The sequence below is a fragment of the Solanum verrucosum genome, unplaced genomic scaffold (genome assembly GCF_900185275.1).
Source record: "Solanum verrucosum unplaced genomic scaffold, falcon-dt-bn FXZP01000276.1, whole genome shotgun sequence".
Taxonomy (NCBI): domain Eukaryota; kingdom Viridiplantae; phylum Streptophyta; class Magnoliopsida; order Solanales; family Solanaceae; genus Solanum; species Solanum verrucosum.
The window spans coordinates 989,366-1,011,447 of record NW_026019946.1 but is presented as its reverse complement, the minus strand read 5'-3'; the positions used below and the strand labels follow the sequence as shown (position 1 = coordinate 1,011,447).

The 22,082-nt window shown below is 34.1% G+C and overlaps 2 protein-coding genes across 2 annotated transcripts; both read right to left on the bottom strand.

The window, feature by feature from the left end:
* Positions 1–4,971: 4,971 nt before the first annotated feature.
* Positions 4,972–6,491, bottom strand: LOC125810271 (serine/threonine-protein kinase AGC1-7-like). Its single transcript, XM_049489781.1, has 2 exons — positions 6,016–6,491; positions 4,972–5,889 (listed from the first exon to the last, which is right to left on the bottom strand). Exons 1-2 carry the CDS (start codon positions 6,486–6,488, stop codon positions 5,010–5,012), a joined length of 1,353 nt encoding a protein of 450 aa, XP_049345738.1. The 5' UTR covers positions 6,489–6,491; the 3' UTR covers positions 4,972–5,009.
* A 3,519-nt stretch (positions 6,492–10,010) lies between these two features.
* On the bottom strand, positions 10,011–11,543 carry LOC125809921 (uncharacterized). Its single transcript, XM_049489457.1, has 3 exons — positions 10,884–11,543; positions 10,547–10,607; positions 10,011–10,401 (listed from the first exon to the last, which is right to left on the bottom strand). Exons 1-3 carry the CDS (start codon positions 11,350–11,352, stop codon positions 10,011–10,013), a joined length of 921 nt encoding a protein of 306 aa, XP_049345414.1. The 5' UTR covers positions 11,353–11,543.
* Positions 11,544–22,082: the final 10,539 nt, after the last annotated feature.

The following is a 22,082-nucleotide window of genomic DNA, read 5'->3' as shown; positions in this document are numbered from 1 at the left end:
GACAAATAGATTCGTCAATTTTGCGCAATGAACACACATGAATGAGTTGATAGTGAATTATCTATTTGAATTCCAATATCTAGAAACCATAACTCAATTTGTCTTTAATTCTTGATAAAAACATCAAAATATAATTTAGATAATAATTCCCATATAAAACCCCATTTGAAATAGTAGTCATTAGATTGGATTTCATTAGCAAATTATAAGTTCTCACACCACACTCTTTAAGGAATTCGAACCCAACCTTGTTGGATTACTATATATTGATAATGACTGCTTTATTCTCATTTGAGTGTGTGGTTTGGGTGACATCAACATTTTGGCTTCGTTACCCAGGAGTGTGTAGTGACCCTCTAGTTCATTTCAGTGTTTATGCCTTCTGCTCATCGTCTAGAGTGTTCCTATAGTGACCCCAATTCAGTTATGACTTGCTGGGACTGACAGTTCGATCACATGGTCGTTCGTTTGTTTTTATGCGGGTTTCTATGTTTGGAGATTTTGAACCTTGAACCCTTATTTTTTATCAATTGTTCAGGAAGATGACCTTAGAATCCAATTCTGACTATTCCATCAGCTCTGGAAGGGTCATATTAGGCTAGTAGCATGGTCAGTACAACTCTAAGGCTTTTAGTGCGAGTTTGTACCATTAGGTGTTTTAACTTTCAAGTTAAGGCGTAAATTTGACCTTGGTCAATATTCATGGTAAACATGCCCGAATAAGAAAGCTATCAGTGTGGTTAGATCTGAAATGTTGAATTTGGTCTATAACGACCCTTCATGTGGATCTCGAGGCTTCCGAGCTGATTTTGAGCCCTCTTATGGATTTTTACTTAAAACAAAGTTTCAGAGTGGGACCCAATTTTTACCAAGATTACCTCGTATGAGAAGTTTGACTGCTCTATTAAGTCCAGAATATCAAATTTGGTAGAGTATCATATCTCTTTTGCGTGCACGGGGTTCCGAACAAATTCGGAACTCCTCGTCAGAGATCTAAAGTGTGCCCAAAACCAGATGATGTATATTAGATGGTGCAAACCGATTCAGTCTTCACGTTCGAGAACCTTGGTTCACGTTCATGGAGTCTAAGAGAGTTGGTCACCGCATTCGCAAGGTCCAGGACGCGTTCGCGAAGGGTTAGGCCACTTGACCTTCGCGTTCGCGGGGACCCGACCCTGGTTTCTCTTGCTTTCGCATTCATGGGATCCTTGCCACATTTGCGAAGGTCAAACTTCTTTTGCTCTGCGATCTTGGGCCCTCTAGGCTGCGTTCATGAAGAGTATTTTCGTCTGGTCTTTTATTTAAAGACCAGACGCGATAACAAGTTAGAGTATTAACTTCAAAAGACAATTTCTCTCTCATTTTAGCTCGGAATTGGGTAATTTGAAGTCTTGTGCATCCGAAATTGTCAAGGTTACACTGTTGTGTGATCGGAGATTGGTGGGAATCCTCCGTTTGAGATGAAAATTCATTTTAGTAGGCTGCCTTAGCCTATTTTCTTTACTTTTAATTGTGATTATTTGCATGTTGCTTGTTGTTGACTGTTCTGAGCCCTAGATTGTGTTATATTCTGGAACACAAGTTTGCACGTGTTGTTTAGGACTCTTGATGGATTCAATTCCGTAAATTCTGACTCAGTCGTTTGACGCCGAAATTGGTCTGTTTCTGTTTTATGGGCTTTTAGTATTGAAATGGTCGTATTGACGTTGTGATCCTATTTTTGATATCATGAAAGCGTTGCGAGGCCATTCGAAATGGAAAATCTCTGGCATTATGATTTGGAGCACCCATGGTCAACCTAAAGGTAGGCTACGACTTTTCCTCTCTTTGATTGAGTTTCATTGCGTAAATTAAGGTTGATTGGAGTGAATTGGGGGTGGGTACGTAGTTGTTTTTAATTTCTTTTCTTAGATACTATGTTTAGGCTTTATTAATCTTATTTTCGGGTGTAGTACCATGTTAGTTGGGGTTATATGTTTACCTTTGTCTTGTGAATTGGCTTATTTGTTGTTATTTTGATATACATGAGCATGTTTGGCCTCAGTGTAGTATTAGGCTACTGTTGACTTAGGCTTGCGACTTTAGTGACCATTAGGCCTGGTTTCTTCTTTGACATCGTTTCAGACTTAACTCCCTGTAGATTAGAGTAGCAGACTTGAGACTGATAGAATGAGCCTTTGTTTAGGCGTTATTGGAGCTTCGTCAACCTTCTATTTACTCTCCCTATTTTCGCGGCCCCGTTAAGATTCAGGAGGTTTCGTGCTTTACTTGATGACTTGGGATTTGGAGTGGTTCAGGCTTGGAGCCTTGTTTTGATTTCGTGTGAGTGGATGTCATTCCACGATGGTACAGTTGCTTGATTGTCATGAGGTCCTCTTTGGAGTCGACGTGCCCCCAGGTTTACTCTTTCTAGTTGGGCGACTGACGTCCCTAGGAGTTTACTACTGGCTGGGCGGCCTAGATTGTGATATTTACCCCCCTCCCGAGTTACTCCTTATAGCTGGATGGCTAACGCCCGTAGGAGTTTACTGGTTTGCTGGGTGGCCCTATATATTGGCTACTTACGGTTCGAGGTCGTTTCTTGGGTTCGAGTCCCGAGTTGCTCTTATTGGATTTGGACTTATGGCATTTCTCTTGTGTAGACTTAGCTATTATGTGTACTTATCAAGCTTATGGGGGTCCGTTCAGATTTTATTTAGCTTGCGAATGAGTGTACCATCTGGGCTTATAGGGGTCTAGTTAGGTTTAGTTTAGTTGTACATAGATTTACTTTTGGTTCTCTCGTGTGCTTTCTTTCAAATTCCATTTGGACCTTTGATTGTGTCTAGATCAATTTTTTCATATTGTCTTTACCCTTCCTGCTTAGTCGGCCTATGATGCCTACTAAGTACCTTTGTTTTGGTAGTCATGCTATACTCTGCATTTGTTTTGTGATGCAGGTCCCAATACCAGCTACCATCGGTGATCGTTTGTGCCAACAACAATTTTAAGATCGGAGACGAGGGTGAACACTTGGTGTGCTGGACTTGCTTGTCTTCTTCTGTATATTGTATATCTAGTCTTTTGCTTTTATGACAACTTGTTTTTGGTCCACTTTTGAGACTTGTAATCTTTGATTAGCTCAACTTTGTACTCGTGAATTCCAAGTTCTAGGAGGTATCTTTTTGTATATAATTTTGGTTTGCTTCCGCTTATGTCTTGTTTTGTTGTTATAGTATGATTTCTTCTTATTTCTACCCTTATACTCATTACTTGTCGTTCTAGGTTACGGGTTGGCTTACTTACTTGGGGGTTATAGTAGGTGCCATCATGACTCGAGGAATCGGGTCGTGAAGAGTGAGGTTTAGAGATTACAGTTTGTAGGAATTCATCAAGTGATTATTGTTTCATAAATTACTCTAGTTGTTGTTTTTGTCTATCGTAGGTTTTGCCTTAATGTATGCCCTATACAAGGAGTAAATGATCTCCCTTAGTTCCACTTGATCCAAAAATTGACTGCACATTCAAGCATCTAAGGCTGAACTTCACTATGACTGGGGAGGATAATAAGAGGGCAGTGCAACAACTACTGCACAAGTGGGCCTTGCTGGGGCCATTCGACCTCCACCGCTGTGGGCAATGCCAATTTCAATATCACCAGCACGATGTTGCACTTATTGGGCCTTAAAGGATTGTTTGGTGCTCTGGCATTTAAAGACTCGAACAAATATACAAAAGACTAAGGTGTGTCTAGCATACAACATCCAGGTATCTTTCAAGAAGGTATACACTTGAGGTTGTTTCCATTCTCTCTGATAGACGAAGCAACTATATGGTTAGGAGAGCTACTAGAAGCATTCATGTCTACATGCGCAGAGCTCAGAGCAATACTTTTGAAGAGATTCTTTCCTCCAAGCACATGTATTCAACTCAAGAATGAGATAAACAATTTCAGACAGTCGCACGAGAGGCATTATATGAGGCCTGAGTAAGCTTTAAAAAGAAGGTAAAGATGGATGAATATAACTTCGGGATAAGATGCAGATACCCCACTAGACTATGACTGAAATCTCAAAAACACACCTTAACTAAACTAAGATCCTATTACCCCCTACGTGGCACACTTCGTAACTCCACGTAGTTGAGGAGCATGGGAGATATTTGGATGCCACGTAAGCCAAAGAGGTGTACAAAATTACCAAAAAAATGGATTCAGGGAGGTAATAGGACCTTGGTTTAGTTAAGATGTATCTCTGGGATTTCGATCATAATTTGAGGGGTACTTGTACCTTATCCCTATAACTTCCTTAGAGAAGTTATTGATTTAAATAAAAACTTGTCACAATACGGTTGAAAAGAGAGGTACAACCAGTCTAAAGTGAGTAAGAAATGCTCTTGTTTTTTGAAATGTGAAACAAGAAAAAAGAAAAACATTTAGTTTATGGAATAGAACTCCAATTTCAAGAGAGTCGAAATCGGCTTGGAGCAAATTTTTAACACAGGTTCTATGACTTTCAACTGCTTAAAGCAATTAGTTTTAATTCCAGTCACAATTCTTTTGTTGATATCGCGATTTAGGTACAACTCAGTAAACACCATTACTAAATTCCATCCTTCCTAACATCCACATCTCGTGAGACGATCTCAACACTTGCACGAAAAATCAATCAAAAATGTGTATTATTACTCTAACGGGATGGATTACTAAACAATCAAAATGTAAGTCAAATGAATATCTTACAATTCAGGTAAAGCAATACACTCTCATATGAAATGAAAAGAATGGAGTATCACAGAATTATATTCACAATTAATCAGCAGCAGTTACCACTAAAACTTCAGTCAAGGAAATTAAAATACTTCGTCCGAAAGTACTTCAAGTTGCTTTCTTCTAGGAGCACTTGGAAGTTACACTGTTACGCAGTTCTACACAATAAACACACTGCATGAACATACTTCAAGATGATACAAAGTTGGTTAGAAGCCATTCGATTTATACTTCAAAGTTTTGTACTAACTTAAATCCGCTCCTAGAAGTACTCAAAGTCGATATATGAAGAATCATTTGAAGTGTTTTTGCTTTTATCATGAATTTCGGTATCTGGCATCTTCTTATCTGAACAAGGAGCTGATGCTTCTTTACTAGCGTACTGAGCAAAGTCGACAGGTTCAGGTATAGAGGGAGGAACAGCACTTCTCACCAAAGCCCAATTAACGCCCTCAAAGAAGGGGTGCTGTTTTATCTCAGTAGCACCTCTCTTATATGCAATTCTCTTGTGTGGTTCCTTCACGAGGAGGCCTCGTATAAGATCACGTGCAATAGCACTCACTTGCGGAGTTTCTGGGAATCTCAAAGGCTGTCCTACAACATTGAAGAGCGTGGCGCGATTTCCAGCACCTTTAAAAGGTGTTGTCCCATGCAGAAGTTCATACAAGAATATGCCAAAAGTCCACCAATCAACTGCACTACCATGCCCCTCTCCGCGAATTATCTCAGGGGCTAAGTACTCATGAGTGCCAACAAAGGACATGGAGCGCACATTAGTCGGCTCTGCCATAAGCTCAGGGAGTGATCCTCCCACAAAAAGCCCGAAATCTGATTTAGACTTGCGATTCTTTTTGGTAGGGAGAATGTTACGAGGGAAAAAAGTCGAGGGCTGAATACAACCTTGGACTGCATTGTCATTGTCTAAAATGCCGGATCCACTGCTAGGATTTCCTCCTCCTCCATGTACAGATGAAGACTTAACAAGCGTTGGATTGACAGAACAACGGAGAGATAAGTCGAAATCAGACAGCATTATATGACCCTCATCTCTCACTAGTACATTTTCTGGCTTAAGATCCCTGTAAACAATTCCTAGCATATGCAGATACTCAAGTGCCAACAACACCTCTGATGCGTAAAATCTGTAATAATTATATCAGCCCATTTGAGAGATAAGAGTATACAAATAAACAGGATGAATTATACTAGTAGTAATACTTGTGAAATGTTTAAGCATCGAGTAGGGTAAAGATCGTAAAGGTACTAACCTAGACGCCTCCTCAGTGAAGTGCTTATTGGGCTGTTTTTGACGGAGCGTATGGAGGTTACCTCCACTGCAGAACTCCATGACTAAGCAATAAAACTTGTCAGTCTCGAAATGAGAATATAAGGTTGGCAAGAATGGGTGGTCAAGTAGACTAAGAATCTCGCGTTCTGTTTGTGCTCTGAGTAATTTATTTCGACTTGCAAGAGATCCTTTATCCATCACTTTCATTGCAAAGAAGGCATTTGTTCCCCTGAGTTCCACAAGGTACACACTTCCAATATCCCCATATCCAAGACGTTTCAATAACCGAAAATTGCTTAGATTAAGAGGAGGTCCACCTCTACCAGTAGCAGAATTAATCGCATCCCATCGAACATCACCACCAGTGTGTGGCTTCAGGGGTGTAGTACTACTCGAGCTACTCTCTGTGCTTTCCCTAACTTTACTCGGATGAAATGTTTCTTCTAACGACATCGTGCTCATCTGCAAATATACATTGAAAAAATGTACTTAACACCACAATAACACTTTAACCAAATCTTATGGAATTTACAAAAAACTTCACACTTAGCATTAAAATTAGAAGACGAACAATCGATCATCATCATACATGAAGTTTATACAATATTTAAACATATTGCATTTTCCTTTTTCTGATGACCATGGCGTCCACCAGCAACAAGTACCAGGTAAATTTGTCCACCAAAACTAGGACAGATGGGAAGAATCACCTGTTGTTTTTGTAAACCTATTGTATTTTAAAGATCCACTTTTGTTGAAATGAAGTTGAACCAGAGCTGATTTTTTTTTCAACAGAAATAAACAACAATCACTATTACTACGTCTCAATGCCAAAATAATTGAGATTAACTATATGAATCCGCTTAGAGCATGTTTCTCCATTTAAATAGAAATAACTGTTTTATATCTTCAAACTTATATAAGAATTTCTGCATATGATGAACTATAAATGTCAAGTAAAAATTGGGAATACGATACAGAGTAAAATTGACCTCAGGTAACTCTAAAGGTGTCGGCTTTGTCGACATTATTAAAATTTCAACCAAAGAACCTGAAAATAAAAAAAAATTGATTCAGTAACGACGTCATGCAGCCAAATTCTATACATCAGATCACAAGTTTGATATTGTACAACAATGAAAAATAGGATTTTTTTTTTATAAAAACAGATCTCTTTTTGATTGAGATTAAATCATTTATCGAATCTGTGTCCTTTTAACGCTCATCACATAAAGATGAACGTGTTGATGGACCAAAATTCCGATTTCTTCAGCAATGTCGCAAGCATATGAGAGATAGAATTAAAACAGAGAATTATGTAAAAGAACGAAGCACGAACCAAAAGGATTGAAGATAATGTAACTTTCAAGTAATCAAAATCTCGAATTCATTCATATCTGATATGGTGATTTCCAAAAGCGTTTACAAAGATCTCTTCTGTAAGAAGCCTTTTGTTTTTATTTTCCCAAATGGAAATTGATAGTACCGGTAATAACATTTTCTTCTCTATTTTTTTGCTTAATTTTTTTTAAAAAAGTTGTTTTATTCTTCTTCAAAATACATTTTAACGTAAAAAAAAAAAGATTTGTATATATGTTATGGAAATTGGATGTTAAAATAGAAAGAAATGAGAACCAGTACAATGTTGTAACATAAAAGAAGGAGAAGCCTAAGAATAGCCGTTTATATCTGACATTATGTTGGGATGATTGGGCATGCATATGAATAGAGTTTATACAAAATTAAGTTGAGTAGAGTATATGCAATATGTGAGATAATTTACTCTAATCCACTTATTATTACATGTCAAATAAACAAATAAAATGATGACACGTACAGTGTTCCAAAAATTAAATTATCAAGTACTCATATATTACTATATCTATATAGATAAAAGTTGAATTACTAATATATTTTATTATTTTTAAAAAATTGTACATAAACAACCCTAAATCGAATGGATGTGTTTTTTTTTTTAAAAAAAACCTAACTTAAAATTATTTTATAATGTAGTTTTAATGATTGTTACAACCATAACCCTTTTTAAAAAAGAATCGTTATTTTTGTTTCTGCAAGGGTTCTTTCTTTTCTCTTACAACGGGAATCAACAACAACAACAAAAACCCCAAACTAATTCCAGTCTTGACTTTCACAACGCCGCTAGTTGTGAACAACTAGAAACAACCAGACCACCCAATAGACCCTCAATACTCTTCCTTAGTGCCACTGGTCACCACCATAATCCCAATCCAACAGAACTCAAAATCAACTCCAAACTACGACGAGATTGTGAACAACCAAAAATCATGCCAACATTTTTTACTTCAATGGAAAGAGTAGAAGAGGTTGGAAAAAGGAAAAGGGTAAGGAAAATGAGAAAAAGTGATGAAGTGAGATTGTGGGGATGGAGACAGGGGAGAGTTGGGAAAATAACCATTCTCAAGACTTAGTTAAGTCGTAAGTCTTGAAAAATTAGTGGTATAACCACTAATTATGACATCATCCATGTGCCCTCGCTTTTTTTTTTTTTGGGAAAAGGCTCAAATATGCCATTGAACTTTCAGAAAAGACTCATTTATGCCACCCATTAAAAGTTTGGCTCATCTATGCCATTACCGTTTAAGAAAAGGCTCATTCATGCCATTATTTTTTAACGGTGATTTTGCAAAACCATTTTTTACACGTGGCCAATTATAATTCGGCCACGTCATTATTATTTTTTATAATAAAAAATCAAAATTCATGAACAAACATTGAATTAAAATAACCCACCCAAATTTAAATCCCTATAACCCATCAGTAACCCAATTTTCATTCACTTTTAATCTAATAACCCTAACTTAGAAAAGAAGTTTCTTTCACTTCTATAAGGACGACCAACTCCTTCTCCTTCTCCGACGAATTTACTGATCTTTCTTCAATTAATTTATTTTCTAACAATGTCTGAGGGGTCGAATGTCTCTTCTAGTTCAAACAGGAGGTGTTATTGTGGACTTGAAGTTAGTCTATTCACGTACGGCGTGGACACCGAGCAATGGACACCAAATGGATGTTATAAAATGTGTTTGACTGATTACAACTTCAAGAATCTAGCTACTGGAGATGTTGTTGACAAAATTCATGTGTCATTAACACATGAGGATTTGGTTGGGACTACAAATGCTGAGGGTTATTTCAAGACTTCACTTTTCCAAGGAGATTGCAAAGCTATTGTTACTCATCCTACGATGGTGGTTTCGTCCTTTCACCACAATTTAACAGTGATGCCTATTACATCTGAAAGTAGCAGTGAAAGAGTATTCAGTTACAAATTCATGGCTGCTTGAGTCAAACATGCCATAGGGATTATGTGTAGTAATCTATTTTCTTTTTTTGTGTTGCATTTCAGTGTTTATCATAAATGAAAGTCAGGTTGGACGAACGAATTACTTGTTTTCTATTACTACTATCAACATACTTTTTAGTTGTCATGTTGCGCCAAAAACTATACGGAAAGTATTACAACTTGCAACCTTCTTCATATCAAATATGATGAAAAATACATCTTAAAATGTTGGTTGAAATTTATATTGTTTGACTCTCAAAATTTCGTGAACTACTCAGTCGCTCCAATTATCTTGGTCGATCGCAAAAGCTTGTCCATCCCTCCCTTAATCACAAGGGAATAACTCTACCCATATCACGCCCTATCGCAGAGTGTTTAAACGACATCTTACATCATGGTTTTAAAAACAGTGCCCAAAATAAACAACTTTGCTAGAGAATTGCTAGAGAAGCATATCAAAATGAGATTAGAAAGCACCATAATCTTGATACGTATTACAAAATAGGTAATTGTCATTTTAAGATTAAACTAATTGTAAAAACAAAAAGCACATGTCAACCGCTTTAACCTTTATAATGTCTAGGCATCACAAAATAAAAGGTTTAACCTTTAAAATGTCTACGCATCACAAAAGAAAAACAAAACAACTTTCATATTTCAGAAGAATCGGGGGCTGGTTCTCCTTGCCCTTTTCTTGCCATCATCTTGATACGTTTTTTCCTCGCTTCATTTAGTAACTGATTGCATGTAATAGCTTCCTTTCCTCGCCAAGTTATCTTTGTTGGTGAATAAGGCAAGTTTGTTGGAGTTGACACCCCAGTTGCATCTCCGGTGAATTGAATTCTTCTACCACCAGTTGATGACGTCATTATGCTCTTTCTCATGGCCAATAATGTATCAGCTTCAGAGACGGTTTTTGGCCTCAATATTGGGTCTTCATCATCACCAATATCAGGTCCATAAGCTGTTGATTGTTGAGTATCAAATTGAGTTTGAAAGGCAGATTGTTGAGATGGTTGCGTACCAAATTCAGGCTCATAACTGTTGCTTTTTTAGGCATGGCCAGATTGTTGTGTTCCAGTTGATGTCTCACCAATTTTTTCTTTGAAATTTGGTCAGCCCCTTTTGCCTATCAAACAAAATAATATTCACTCATGTTTCTAACTATTGCAGTCTAAGGAGATACAAAGCCATAGCAGTCCCAACAACTGAAACAGTTTCAGTTTTCAAATATTCAAAATTGAAGTCTAAAAAAATGCACAACTAAAAACAGTCTTAACAACTATTCAACTATTTTTATTCAACTAAAAATAGTTCCAACTATTGCAATCTCCAAAAATACACAATTAATGCAAGTTAAAAATTTACCTAAAATAAGAGAATATGTTAAAAATATACCTTATAACAACCTCTTGCGTTGTGATTTTGTTTCCCACAATTACTACATGTCATTATAGAACCTTTTCTTGATGAACTCCATTCACCTTTTCTTTTTCTTGCTTCAACTATTATTCTCTTTTTTTTTTTCTTGGGTCTTCCAATCGTTTTGATCATATCAGGTGGTTCCATTGCATGAGCAGGATCAACATTCCAAAGTTGTATTCCTCTAACAGGTTGTATTTTATGCTTGTATGTCAGCAAATAGGCTTCTTTACTGTAAAACCAGTGAATTTGTATCTCTGGAACAACTTTCTTATGCATAAATGCATTAATGGCATGAGGGCAGGGAATTCCAGACAAGTCCCACAATCTGCAGGTGCATCTAATATGCTCTAAGTTCACAGTATGCCTATCATCACCTTTAGACACTTCATAACCATAATCACCATTAAAGTTCATAGTGCATCCATGTGCTATTGCCCTATAATCACTGTACAACTTCATGCATTGTGGACTGTATTCAGTTTTCCAATGCCTAACTTTGTCTTCATTTTCAGCCAACCTAGTCATAACCTTAATCCTTATTTCCTCCAACATTTTGATAATTGGCATACCTCTTGCTTCTAAAATCCAAGCATTGAAGGATTCTGTGAAGTTATTGTCAACCTTTGTGTTCTTACACTGTGTGTCAAAGTAGGCCCTACACCATGCCCGAGGTGGTTTACTAATCAAGTCCTTAGCAGCATCTGCATCCAATTTGCCTAGCTTGTTGAGTTGATCTTTGAACTCTTCATCATATGTGCTCCAAGAAGCACACCACCACATCAACTTTTTCATTTCCCCGCTCCTCCACTTTTTTAGCCAATTAGATTCAATGTGTCTTACACAAAATCAGGAAGTACATTGCTCACAACATCTAGTAACCCCTGTAAGATTAAAAAGAAGATAGAAATGAAGTAGAGTTCACGATTAAAACAAAAAATATGTCAAAAAAATATAATGAAAAATGTTTAAAAAATGATAAACCTTTTGCATGTCAGAAATAAAAGTCACTCCACTTTCATCTTTAAGGTCCAAAGACCTCTTCAAAAGCTCCACAAACCATGACCATGTCCTGGTAGTTTCTTTGTCAACCACTGCCCAAGAAATTGGATAGAATTGATTCATAGAATCTTGTCCCACAGCAACCAACAATTGACCTTTGATCCTATCCTTCAAGAAAGTACCATCCAAACCAATGAGTGGTCTTAATCCACTTTTCCAACCTACCTTCAAGGCATTAAAACATATGTACATCCTCAAGAACTTTCTTATACCTTGCTCAAAAGCATCTTTTGAGATGTTTATTTCAACATCAGTTCCTGGATTAGACTTTTTTAATTTAGCTCCATATGCTTCAAGTTTGTTAAAGTCATCCTTGAAACTCCCGTCTAGTTTTTCAAGGATTATCACCTTAGTCCTCTTTAGCTTGAATTTTGTAACATTCAAATCAAAATCAGTTGATAATTCTTCTTTCATTTCCTTCACAGTGTACTTAGGATTTCTCATTAATTTACTTTTGAAGTATTGAGCTAATGTCGTCGAATCAGCCCTCGAATTTTTGTAGCATGGAAAACAAGTATGTTCACTTATCAAAATTTTTATACTAAATCCAGAAGCCCCTTTTTTATCCTGTGAAATATTACATTTAATAGGGCATCCAACTTGACAAACATACCTAGCCCTGCTACGATCAGTTTTTTCAATCTTCAATCCACGTCTACTAGCTATAGCATAGTAGTTCATTATCTTTCTAGCTTCCTCAATGGTGGCAAATGACATCCCCTTCTCTAATTCCTTGTAGTGCTCCAATTTATCACTTACAGTACTGTTTCTTTGTTTCTCAAACAACTGAAGCCTTTCTTCATCATAATACTCCACATCAGAAGGAGTATCAACCTCACAATCATAATCTCTCTGGTACATGTTCATTATTTGATGCAGCTTCAACATCTACATGATATCTCTCTAAATGATGAAGAATGTTATGAGTATCACCGTATCATCTATAGCAAATAAGTCAATGTTCTTAAACTCATGACACATCAGACATTGTAAAGCCCAAATACCATCATCACCTTCAACTATGTATTATCTACCAGATGGTCCAACAACTAAGAGTTGTTTCACTTTAAAATAACCAAGCTCCTTTTTTAAATTCTTCACACAAGTCTTTGTAAGACAACAAGTATGGATCAAATTCATGCCACATTTGCATCAACTTCTTAGTGTACAATAATTGGGGAGAAAAGACCCATTCACCCCATAGTGAAAAAGTATTGTTACTTTAGCAATCATTCTTCAGTAATGTACACATGTTAAAAAAGACAATTGAATAAATGAGGGACCAGCAACATACAACAATAAAAATATAACCAATATGATGATTAAACTATCCATAATAACATAAATTGAAGAACAAGAAACAAGTCTTCAAATTAAAGTAGCTAAGCAACTTGTCTATGATTCATGTCAAATTACTTGATGGAGGGCAAAGGGAGAAATATTAAAGGAATGCGAGAAACTGAATAGTATAGTGTAAAAGTTTTGTAGAGAATACACTTCGAAACCACAACAAAAAGGAACAAATAACATCATTAAAAGACAAATTCTAACTAATAAACAATGATTCCCTTTATATTATTGTCACATAAAAACCCCCAAATCTAACATCTAAATACTATTCGGGGCCACAACAAAAAGAAACAAACAAGATCATTAAGAGTTGAGAGCTTTAACTATAAAATAGTGTTAAACCATTTACAGAACAATCATAAAAAATACCTAAATTTGACAATATGGGACCACAACAAAAAGAAACAAACAAAGACCATTAAAAGTCAAAAACATTACCTATTACCTATTAAACAATACATTTACAAATACAAAAATAACAAACCCACATGATTTAGAACCCCATATGTACACTTTCTTGAAATCCTCTACCAACCACATTAAATAAATATTCAGTAGTAATATGTAAACTAACCTCTTTAATCTTCATAAACAAGATTGAAGAAAGATCAGTAAATTCGTCGGAGAAGGAGAAGGAGTTGGTCATCCTTATAGAAGTGAAAGCAACTTCTTTTTTTAGTTAGGGTTTTTAGATTAAAAGTGAATGAAAATTGGGTTATTGATGGGCTATAGGGGTTTAAATTTGGGTGAGTTATTTTAATTCAATGTTTGTTCATGAATTTTGATTTTTTATTATAAAAGATAATAATGACGTGGCCGAATTATAATTGGCCACGTGCAAAAAATGGTTTTGCAAAATCACCGTTAAAAAATAATGGCATGAATGAGCCTTTTCTTAAACGGTAATGGCATAGATGAGCCAAACTTTTAACGGATGGCATAAATTATCCTTTTCTGAAAGTTCGATGGCATATTTGAGCCTTTCCCTTTTTTTTTAACTTAATGATATTAACAACCAAATAGAGGGAGACATAAAGCCTAACCTCCTTTTACATCTTAGGACAAGAAAGATTCTATCCTATCTGGACTTAAAGATCTTAACAAAACAAACAACTATACTAATGCATTTAAACTACAATTGTTAATCCATGTGCCCTACTTGGGACATAAAAAAGACTCTCCTAAGTTTTCATATCTCCACTTTCGCTCCCTTTCTTTTCCAACAAATATGGAAGAATATATCTATTCCCAATGTTAAAAATTATATTAGAAAAAAGAAAAAGTCTCCAAAGGGAAACAAGCCGCTCATTTTTGCTGCTGTTGATTTTTTTGATTCCGGATAGTTTTCCGATCAGAATATTCATTTCCAAGGTAAAATCATCATCATCTCCTACTCCATTTTCTTTCAAAAACCAATCTTCCAAATTGCCTTATAATACTATTTTCTTATCTATATTTAAATATTAAAATAAAAATAAAAATAATTAAGAATCTTACCTGTTATAAGCATTAAAAATTTGAGACGGTGACTAGTTGATATCAATTAATATCTTCTAATTAACTAAAGTCATTAGCGTTGTCTGCCTATTTCATTTTAACACATCAACAAATTTCCCCTTCTTTTTTTCTAAAATAGACACTCTAACTTTAATATTTTTAATTTCAAAAATATTACGCCGCTTTAAAAAGCACCTCATCTATATCACTTATTAAAATAAAAGGTTTCGCATAATCATATTATACTAAAAGTGGGAAGCCACAAAGTTAAAAGTTGAAATACCATTTTACTCCTACACCAAATTAAAATATAATAAAATATATACTTTATTAAATAAAAAAATAATAGTCATTTATTATAAAGTAAATCCTGCTATTAAATATAATAATTTATATGTTTTAATGTTAGCCTACTACTTAATTGAAATAATTTTTAATCTTCTTATACATGTAGTCTTTTTATCTTCTTTATAAATTTTATCTTATTCTATTTACTAATGGTAGCCTTTTCACTTTTCAGTATATTATATTATATTATACTATATTATTAGAAAATATTACATTTATTCGGAAAGAAAATCAACTAAGCTTTTTCCACTTCTCTTAGTTAATTTAAATATCTTAATATAGTAGTATTTGACCTCATGAAAACGCGTATCTTTTGAAATCCAAATCAAGTTCACTTAAGTAATTAGTATGTCATGCCTCAGAAAAGTCAAAGAGTTGTATTTGAAGTATGTAAATCATATATTATTATAAGTGGGAAACTCCAAAGTGAAAAGTTGAATTACCATTTTACCCTTTTACTAAATTAAAATTTGATTAATTATTTAATTAAATACAAATATTTTAATTACATAATGGTAGAATTTAAGTCCTTAAGCCCTTTAATAATTAAATTATTATTTTCTTGATAAATGAGTACATTGATATTGTTTTTAATCATAATCATAATTCTCATAATGGAAGAATTTGAAATGTTGTGATAGATAAAGCAATGTACATAGCATCATCATATCATATCATTCATATCTTATATTATTATTATATTATTTTTTATTTTATATATATTACTAAAAGTGGAAAACTCAAAGTACAAAGTTGGATTACCATTTTACCCCTACATTCAATCATAATATTATAAAATATTTAATTAATTAAATATTAAGTAGCTAATCATATTATATTATACTAAATACTAAAACTGAGAAGGTGTTAAATTAAATTAATATAATTCATTCTTTTAAAATACTATGCATTAATTTTCTTAGTTACTCTCAAAAGGTTAACAATATGAAGGGTTACTTTGTATGGTTCAATTATATGGACTAGATTCAAATGAAGGTGTAATGTATTCTTTCAAAATCAATGCATTGATTTCCTTAATTAATTTGAAACAATGAACAAGTAAGTTGAAAAGTTACCTTTCATGTATAATTATAGATCAGATTCATATGTTGCAGTATAAAATGTATTTGAATAGTCATTATATTATATTACACTAAATACTAAAAGTGGAAAAATAACTTATTCAATAATCACAATAAATAAATATTTAAAGAAATGTGAGAAGCCACTCTTGTAACTCCAAGAATCCCTAAATTACAATATGTGCTTAAAGGATAATTATATAGTAGTATTTATTAGGAGTGCTCTTTACATTTGTTACATTGAATTTCTTTTGGAACTCTAAACATCAACTAATTAATTATAAGCAGTTTCAATCACATGTACCTAGCTACAATTTATCTTGTATTGGAGACTACAATAGTCTTGGTTTCTAATTGATGATGTGGAGGAATTAATATCTTCTCACAAGATAAATGTACAAAAATATACTTTGATAGTTGTGAATATTATTCATTATAAATTGGAGAATTTGATGAAGTGGCTAATAGGTTGAGCATACTCATCCACGTTCTCCTCTCACACGAACAACACAGGTAAATCATATTTTTGATGCTCTTGAGCTTCTCTTTTAATCAACTATTTCTATTTCTTCCACATACTTAAAAATATATATATTGTCCCGATTAAAAATTTGCATACTATATGTCATTATATTTCTATTCATATATGGACTATAAATCCATCACCAGTCAATGTAATTATTTTTATAGAATCTTATCGGAAATTGATATGAGATGAAGTTGAAATGATCATTCTTGACCCATCTGTTTTATCGGGGGAGTCAGGTAAGGCTAAGAGGGTTCATTCAAACCCTCTTTGACTGAAAATTACAATATTTATACATATGTTTAAATAGTTTTTTTTTTTTTATGTATATATAGTAGAGGTTGAACCTTCATGTGTTTAGTTCTTCATATTTCCAACCCCTTTTAGTGAAAATCTTAAGTCTGTCACTATTTTATTTAATATGTTTTTCTCATTGTTGATTCTATTATTAGTGTCTTAAAATCATATTTTATGTGTTCAATTTTGTACTAAATGACTCATGGTTCAAGTTGACTATTTGTTGCAATTTAGTGATTTTTTACACATAGATTTATGCTCAATATTAGAAGTGTCAGAAACTATAATATTGAATCAGTCCTTGCTTGGATACACGTGCAACACACGTACCCAAATACTAGTTAAATAGATACATGTACGTGTTTCATCTTCCAAATTAATGTATGTTCTTAATTAATATTTGTCTTTAATTTGTTGTAACTCTTGACCTTTCATCTTTGTAAGTGAATCTTCATATTCCAAAGCTATATTCTTTCCTATAAATACAAATCTTTCAATTGTATTTCCATAGAAAGATTTATATGTGATACAATTTTTGTGTGTGGAAGACTAGAGAAGTTTTAATCAAGTGAAGAAAATTTCAAGACAAGAGGATTTGTGTCAAAATTATAAGGCATAATAAGATTATAGGGATGAATAAAAGTTCAATTACTAGAATATCGGAGCTTGATGTATTTGTTTTTTTTTTACTTATTTGCCGAGATTAGAACTATGATAAGACCCCTCCATTTATGTAGTTGAATGTCACTTCCGCTAACTTGTCTTCCAAGATTTTTAACTCTTTTTTTTATGATCAAGGGTTGAATGTTTATTACTATAGCTTTGTTTCAATTTGGATTATCAATAAAAAGAGATTGTCTTAGAATTTTTCTATTTTCGTTGGTAGCCTTATGCTTAACTTGCTCCTGTGGTCTTTTTATTCTTTTTATTTGTAATTTCATTTTAAGAATGTATATGATTGAAGGGTGTATTTTTCCTATAGAAAATAAAACAAATAGGATCATCATAATAGTCTATAAGGCATGTAAAAACAGACAATCAACACCTACAAGATATTCTAATTTCAAATTATTAATAATACATATTTTACACCTTTAATTTTGAATATTTGTAAAGAATTATTCTTATATGTGCTTGTGGATAAAATCTATATTTGTTTAGATAATTTTTATTAAAATTATCATGAGATCCGAATCCCAAAGTCAAAAAAATGCTACACCACAATGCTTATGAAGTTAGAAGATCTTTTAACCTCCGACCAAATGTTGCTCCTATTATATTTTAACAAAAAAACGTAAAATATATTTTAACAAACTTTTAATTGTAAAAATATTAATATTGTCATTTCGGCTCTCAACTAAATTTAAATATTCATTATATAATTAAAATATTTATATAATTAAAATTTTAATTATATAATGACAAAATTTAAATACCAACGGTTGCGCTTTAATTCTTTAGTTATTTCCTTCTAATTAAGTTTCCATAGTTATAAATTTTGATTACTTAATTGCATTATACTTAATGAGAAGGAGAATTTCATCTTCTACTAATCAATGTTAAAACATTTTATCTTCTTGAAATGTGTAACTATTAATTTAATTTTAACATTTTTACTCTATTCTATCAGACAAGAGAGACATTTTAAGGAAGTTGACTATAAGGTAGTATGTCTCTATGTTTGTTTTTGTGACTTTATTTTGTCTTTTAAAACAAATATAAAATTTACATTCGAAATTATAATAAGGGGAGGACTAAATGCAAAAGAGTTTGTTCTTATAAGTTAACTATACACTATAAACATATATTATTTTACTTTTGATATTTTTGTTGTAATTTAAATACAATTTTAAAAGAAATTATGTGATTTTATGTAACGATCGGGTTCTGTCGTTATAGAAAAGCCAACGGGAAAAACTTTTGGGCCGGAAAACTTTTTCGTAGTAACTTGATATTTCCCAACCTAGTCCAGATTTGGACGAATCGGAGTCATTAAGATGTATGAAAATCTGGTAACAATCGGGTAATTTAATTATGATTTTGATTACATGAGTAGATAGCTAACGCGTAGAACTCTCGGAATAGATCTTAGCATAAACAGATATTTTCTGAGTGTCATTGGTTGAAGGTGTGTTGTGAAATGGGGGTCTTGGAGTTATTAAAATAGCTCACTGTTTCGTGCAAGCCGCTTTGACCGAGATTTTGGTTGCTCTGGCGGGGCCGTTGTAGCGGGGTGAGGGCCGTTGTGGCGGACTAGACACGACTTAAAGTCGTAAATAAACTCCAAAACGTCTTTATTCTGCACTTTTCAATTTTTAGAGCTAAGGAACGAACCCAGGTCTTTTCTTGATAGTTTTCCACCATTCTTGAGGCTAAAGGTAAGATTTTAACTCCCCGAATCCATTTTTTTATTCGTAGAACGTAGTCTAATGGGTAAATATCGACGGGGGAGGATTTTGATCTGGAATTTATGATGGAAACAACCCTAATTGGGAGATTGGGATCATGGATTTGATCTAGGGTACATATAATTGTTAGTAATTTGGGTAATTAGTAATTACTTATTGATTCCTGTGTTATTATGATTGTTTGTAGACTAAGAACAAGCAGAACGAATCCGAAAAGGGAAGGATCAAGTTTATTATGGTTTCAATCTTGTTTTGAGGTAGGTGATGGTTATGATTCTATGATTGTGTGATGTATGTTTGTTCTTGCTTCATTGTGATACACGTATGTATGTGAATTTTGCATTATTGATCACATTGATTGTAAATTAGGAAATATGAATGATGAATGCCATGAATCATGACTTGATTGTATGATTATGAGAATGCCCTTGTGATTGTGATTGTGATTGTGGCTTGTTGAATGGATCAGATGTTGCGTTCCGACACACTAACTTGGATCGGTTGCCCCGTTTCGGCATAACTATGAAATCAGTTGTCACGTTTCGGCATAAACATTGGATCGGGTACCATGTTCCAGTATGCTAACTGTGTGGGTTTGGGTACCATGAGAGGACCAATGATTTGATATAATTGTGTATCTTGAGAAATTTGAAACTGTATGTTCGTAAATGTTGATAATATTGTATATGTTCGATATATGCATGTGATTATATTGTTGTAATGACTTATGTATGTAGCACTTAGTGGGATAGCCGTGTGATCCTACTGTACTGATACTGCACTTGCTTTTTCTTTGTTGAGTACAGGGAATCTTCAAGCGACTATTGACAGACCTCGTTTAGAAGATCAGTGATCGTTGATCGAATTCAAGGGTGAGCCAGTTCTTCTGGGCTGCCATGAGTTCTCCTTTCGTCTATGTCCACATTTCAGACTTAGACTTTTCTAGTTAGTTCATTAGTTTGGGGGTTGTATCCCTTCCTGTTTAGACCTTTGGTTCATTATTAGATGTTTTGGTACATTGACTTTCAGGTTCTAGGTGTATTTTCCACATTGTTTAGTGGTTAGATCTTTTGGAACTTTATGAGAACTTTAGTTTTTAGCTATTTAACTTGCCGTAACTTAAATGCTTTAGTTTTTGGTTTAGTTGCTTGGTTTGGGTTGTAGTAGTGGTTCTCCCACTGGAGGGTTAGTGTGGGTGCCAACCACGATGGTTTGGGTCGTGACAAAGTTGGTATAAGAGCCTAGGTTTGTTTATCTCGATGTACCAAGAGGAGTCTAGTAGAGTTTTGCGGAACGGTACGGAGACGTTTGTACTTTTCTTCGAGAGGCTATAGGACTTTAGGAAATCTCTCTATTTTCTCTTGTCTCTTTTCGTGCTATAACTTGATTCCAATTGGTATCTGGCGATTCAAATTGGTATCTAACCTCCTTTACTCTTCTGTCCGTAGATGGTTAACACTAGATTTAATGGCGTGAGGCCCGTAGCTCCCGCCAATGCTCCAGCTGAAGAATTTGCAGTGCGGGTCGCGGTCGAGGCAGGGGTAGATGGATAGCTAGGGGTAGGGTTGGCAAGAGGGACGGGACGAGACAGGGGATGCCTTGGCCGGGATTTTGGGGGTACCGGGATTGAGGGGATAAAAATTCATCCCATCCCGTCCCACTATATACAAGGTATGGGACGGGGTTTGGCGGGACAGGATGGGACGGGACGTGAGATTTTTATTTTTTTATATGTTTATTTATTTGTATTGAAATTATATGTTATTGAATAACATTTTTAGTTTATTTAGTTTTCAATAACATTTTCAGCTAATAAAAAATGCTTAAGTTTTCAAATTTCAAATTTCAAGTTTCAAATTTGAGAAGCTCAAATTTGTATTTTAAATATTTTAAAAGAATTTAACTTGAAATTTCAAATGTCAAATTTCAATTTTTAAATTAAGTATTTAAAAGTTAGTATTTTAAAATTAAAATTTAAATTAAAATGCAAGACAATAGTTATATAAAAAAGACTTGAATAAAGCCTTCAAATTTATTCAATAAAATCTAATTGCAACTTAGAACTTAGAAGTTACAATGTACAAATATTAGTGGAGTAACTAATCTACGCAGCCACCTTCTAGGAAGGGTTCTGTTTCAATAAGTTCTCATATGTAAAACTAATATTTGTTACACATATTAGATGAGTAACTAATTTACGCAGCCACCTTCTAGGAAGGGTTCTGTTTCAATTAGTTCTCTGATGTAATCTAATATTTGTATTTTCCTTTAAAATTCAATTCTAATTGTCGCATCATATCAACGGTACCATCCTCCGGTGTTGGCAAACTTGCTAGAAACTCTTGTGACTCTAATTCATCATCACTAGATCCAATTACCGCATTAATCCAAGCTTCTTGTTTAGAACTTAACCTTGGCAAATTATAATTCCTCCTCTCGGCGTTGACCCAGTCTCTAAATAAAACCAATGTTTCCAAACTTTCTTCCACCAATGAATGCCTATGATCACCAAGTTGAAACCTTGCCACACTAAAAGCAGCCTCTGATGTAACTGATGAAGCTTGAAAAGTTAGAACATCCCGAACCATTTTGCTTAAAATTGGAAATGCAACGCTCCGCCTCCTCTACCATGCTAATAAATCTTCATTGTCATCTCCGTCTTCCACTGTTTTTAAAGATTGATTAAGATATTCTTCAAAATCATCACGGTTAGTAGAAATAAGACCAAGA